Consider the following 4,287-nt stretch of genomic DNA (forward strand, 5'->3'; position numbering starts at 1 on the left):
CAGCAGCGCTGAAAAATCAGCATCTTGAAACTGAAATTCTCCTTTTCCTTAAGATGGAAAGCCATTTTTAAAAAATGTCCATTTTCTGTATATGTGCAACCAAATGAGGAAGTGTTTATTTTTATAGGAGTTGGTGATCTTCTTCGCTGCCAGGTTCCTTGTGAGTTCCTCCATGGTAGAGACAGAGAGCGAGCTGTTTTGACTGCAGTTTGGCAAAGTTTGAAAGAAACTAACTATGAGAATTTTGACGTATTACTAGAAGCATTCAGGCATTATGATAAGGTTAGTGCTTTGAAAAAGTACAAACGTAAAAGAATGTGTGATTTTAGTGCTCTTATGCTATGGAGGTACGTATGAAGAAACGTAAGCATAGCAAGGCAAGTACAGACAAAGACTATAAAGACAAAGTAGCTTCATAGTTACTGTATGTTTTATCTACTGTGATATGCTATGGAATTAAACACAACAGTATTTAGAATATCTGAGTTAACAGCGGGCAAGGGACGTGTGAGCAGGAATAATCTTAGCATTTTTTGCTCTTCAGTTATGGTATTTCTTCTTAAAAAAAAAATGGCTGCAGGGATTATGTTCATATTTTCTTCCAAGCTGTACTTTTTGACTGTGTCACCAAGCATCAGAATTTTAGATCTTTTTTTCTTCTGGAAGAAAAGATTATAATTGACATTTCATACGTAACATTAATTGTAATGTATACAGAATGACCGATGCCTTACAAAAGAAGTCTTGTGTTTGCTTCAACGTTTCTGATAAGATTGTTTTCTTGTCACAATATCCTGTCACACTCTTTTACTCTCACATCACTGTTATTTAAATTGAAAAATATTTGTTGACACTCTTACATGCAGATTTTTAATTTCTAAATTACTTGGGGATTCTTCCTGTAATCAGCAGTGTTACCCTTTATAAAACACCTAAGTATATGTGTTCGTTTTGGAGGAGCCTTTTTATAATGGCTGTTAAAACGACTTTTTATTGTATTTATAATAGAATGGAGATGGAATGATAGACAAAGATGACCTATGAAAGTCCTGTTTCCAACTTAATCTGAATCTAGATGATGAGCTCCTGGATGCCTTATTTGACTGTTGCGATCTGGATAAAGATGGTCTGATTAATTATCTGGAGTTTACAAACTTTCTGAACTGGAAAGACAAAATGGCTGTTAAAGAGTTTGAAGAAAAAATAATTACAAAAGGTAGAAGACAATACTGGGAAATTGTGGAGATGATCTTGTTCTTACAACAACTACTGAAAGGACATTGCTGTTGTAGACTCGGTGCTCTTTTGGAAGAATATGATTTACAGAGTGCACCTAGTCCTTGCCTACCACCGCTGGAGCCTCACATACAAATGTGTTTCAGCACCCTGGCGTTCTGAGATGCACATTGAGAATGTCCCATAAATCAGGAGGAAGTAAAAAGTCTCTTAGAATTATTATCAGAAAGGCAGATTAATTATATTACCTACTTTATAAATGTTCAAGGATTCAGTTAGTGGTTTTTACCTCTTAGTCTATGATGCACTGATAATCAATCCTGGCTGTACCATAACTTTTGTTTATAGGAAAAAACCTAGAGGCACCTGTTCTGACTGAAGGCACAAAGATAACTGATGATCCACTACTGATGCATGAAGATCTTGTGTTAAAAGAACCGGGAAGCTTGGAAAAGACAGCAGAAATGCTTAGAAGACCAACAGATCGTGTATTTACAAATTATCAAACAACTTCTCAGTATAATGCTGTAGTAGGTGGTCTCCCAACAACCTGTAAGTACAGTGGACTGTACTTCTCACTTCTGAGCATTATCTAAGACAAAACCAGAAACAAGTTTAAAAGAGTATTGATACAGGTTCTACCAATGAACAATAGTGAATTTATGTATGTAAACTAAGTTTTTTTTTAGGATTGTGCCTTGAAAGTTGGCATGGCTTGGATGTTTAGCATGGTTAATCCATTGAAAATATGAAAGTTAATCTAAATGTCTTTGAGAAATTAGGCTAGTAATTTTAGGAGAACAGTATCTTCTTGGAATCTCCTGAAAATGTTTTCAGCTGCAATTACTGGATAAATACTAGAATATTACTGCCAGATTTCATGATGCAGCTGAAGCTAGGAATTCTAAAAATATGAAAAAAAGAGATGAGGAAGAAAATTATAGAACCTGTTATTGAAACTATGTGAGACAAAGTATCAAATTTGTTCTTACTTTATGTAAAGTGTTTCATCCTCTCAGGTACAATCTTTATATCCAGGCTTTTCCATGCTACCTGTTGATTGATTTCCTCAGGTTATCGAGTGTGTGGTGTTCCAACCATTCGTTCAGATCTTCCTGCTCCTCAAATTCGCCGCATCAGTGACAGGACTAATTATGGTGATGAGGCCAGTGCTTATGCGTTGTTGTTCCCTTCTGTCTTCAGTCAAAAGGGAGTGTACAAAAGAGACTTTCTTAAAACAAGACCAAAAGCAGAGGTATAGTGCATTTCTTCAGACTACTCTTCCAAGACAAATGTACCTCTAGCCATGTGGGAGTGGAAAGTCGTATTATCAGATAAACAGGTTTTAAAAATTCATTGTTGCAACATTACCATCTTTCTTTACATCTCTTCAACTGTCTGAAAAACACATACTCTTCAAAATTATTCATAAAGGTGGTAGATACTAATTTTATTGACATCCAACTTCAATAAGCAATATAAGGAAGTATGTCAGGTTGTTTCTACTCACGTGCTGAAATGCTGCATTGAACAAGGGCTGCTAATTAATCTAGGGCTTAAGAGTCTATGACTCATCATTTCTGCGTTGTGAGAAAAGCAAAGCAGTTGTGAAGTTTCCATCCTTGCACATATTCAGATTTCTGAACAAGGTCCCAAGCAACACGGTTTAACGGTAAAGTGAGCCCTGCTTTGATTATGTGGTGGTATGGATGATCTCCAGAGATCTCTTCCAAGCTAATTTACTCTATAATTATATCAGTAGATGTCTTAAAAAGCCCCACAAGGAGATTTTTCCAGGTGTGTAAAAGTAGTTTCGATTACAGAGGGATGTTCAGTGGAAAATTTTACCCAAGGCGTCTCTCCTCAAACAAACCTGCAGGTTTTGCTAATAGCAAATTCAGCAAACTGCTTTAATACACCTTTTAAGTGCTCTTAAGAGTCACGGTTGTAAGCTCAGATCTACAAAGGACTTATACAGTGGTAGAGGATATAGGGAGTCACACGCCAGTGCTCTGCCATCTCGTATTTCTGAAGGGAATGACAGGATGTGAGACTGTAAGGACTTATTTGAGGACTCTGTTATATCTCCGTGGGCTGCTACCACTCTGTTATCCCACAGACCAGAGTTCCTCCCACATAAATACTAAACCAGCTCTGCTTCTTCGTTGGTACTCTTTACTCTTTGCTTCTACATTTATATGCATTTACTATTGAAAAAATGTTGAGATAACTTTGTTACCTGTAACACAATTTATGAGACATCATGGCTTGGCTTCATGAACAAAGATTTGGGAAGGGTTTTCCCCACGCTTACTGCAAGTGATGGGTGCACCCTTCAGGCCTGCGCGGTGGATTTTTTAGGTGAGGCGCAGTGTGCGCGGAACTGGCTCCACCTGAGGTTCATCTGCCAGGGCCTAGCGAGCTTGAACAGTGACAGCGAAGTCCTCAGGTCGTAGGTTTGGTTAGAGTATCCTTCTCTTAGGTGGATGCCTTACAAGGCTAAACGAGCTCCATCTGCTCAGGTTTGGAGTCAGAGTTGTCCTTCTCCTAGGATGGCTGCCCGAAGGCTAGTGAGCCCATCCTGCCTGTGGACACACTTTGTCTGACCCTTCAGTTGAGACCTGTCTGGCTTGGGAGACCCCACCGGAGGCACATGCAACCCCCAGCACAGCTCTCAACCTCACAAGGGCACGCAAGCTCCTTCCCCACGACAAGGGGGTGCCCGTGAAAGAGTTGCTGCTCTACCTCTGGACATCAAAGACCCGGGCACGGGGCGGCCGAGGCCTGCCAAGAATGGGGGAAGATTTATGAGACAATTGTAGCAAAATATGACATTCCAATCTAAAATGAAAGATGAAACCTTGACAACCTCTCCCTCTACTAGTCATTATGTTAACAATTCAGTCACATACGGAAGTGGATCTGGAACTTGAGCATATATTTTACAGAAAAGAATGTTGCTAGTTAGTGGCAGGGGATATAAAAGGGGTGATGTCATGTTTTATAGTAGGCATTAAACAAGCCATCAGAAAGTAGTGTACATCAGCATTT

At 39.0% G+C, this 4,287-nt stretch overlaps 1 protein-coding gene across 1 annotated transcript in view; it reads left to right on the top strand.

Annotated features, from left to right (window-relative positions):
- The window catches only part of EFHB (EF-hand domain family, member B), a gene marked incomplete at its 5' end in the record, with an annotated part of 15,269 nt that overhangs the window by 8,936 nt on the left and 2,046 nt on the right, over nt 1–4,287 (top strand). The window contains 4 exon segments of the mRNA XM_010131925.1: nt 128–282; nt 1,009–1,216; nt 1,585–1,788; nt 2,310–2,491. Coding sequence (XP_010130227.1) covers nt 128–282; nt 1,009–1,216; nt 1,585–1,788; nt 2,310–2,491 — 749 coding nt within the window.

The sequence above is a fragment of the Buceros rhinoceros genome, unplaced genomic scaffold (assembly GCF_000710305.1).
Source record: "Buceros rhinoceros silvestris isolate BGI_N320 unplaced genomic scaffold, ASM71030v1 scaffold6622, whole genome shotgun sequence".
Lineage (NCBI taxonomy): Eukaryota > Metazoa > Chordata > Aves > Bucerotiformes > Bucerotidae > Buceros > Buceros rhinoceros.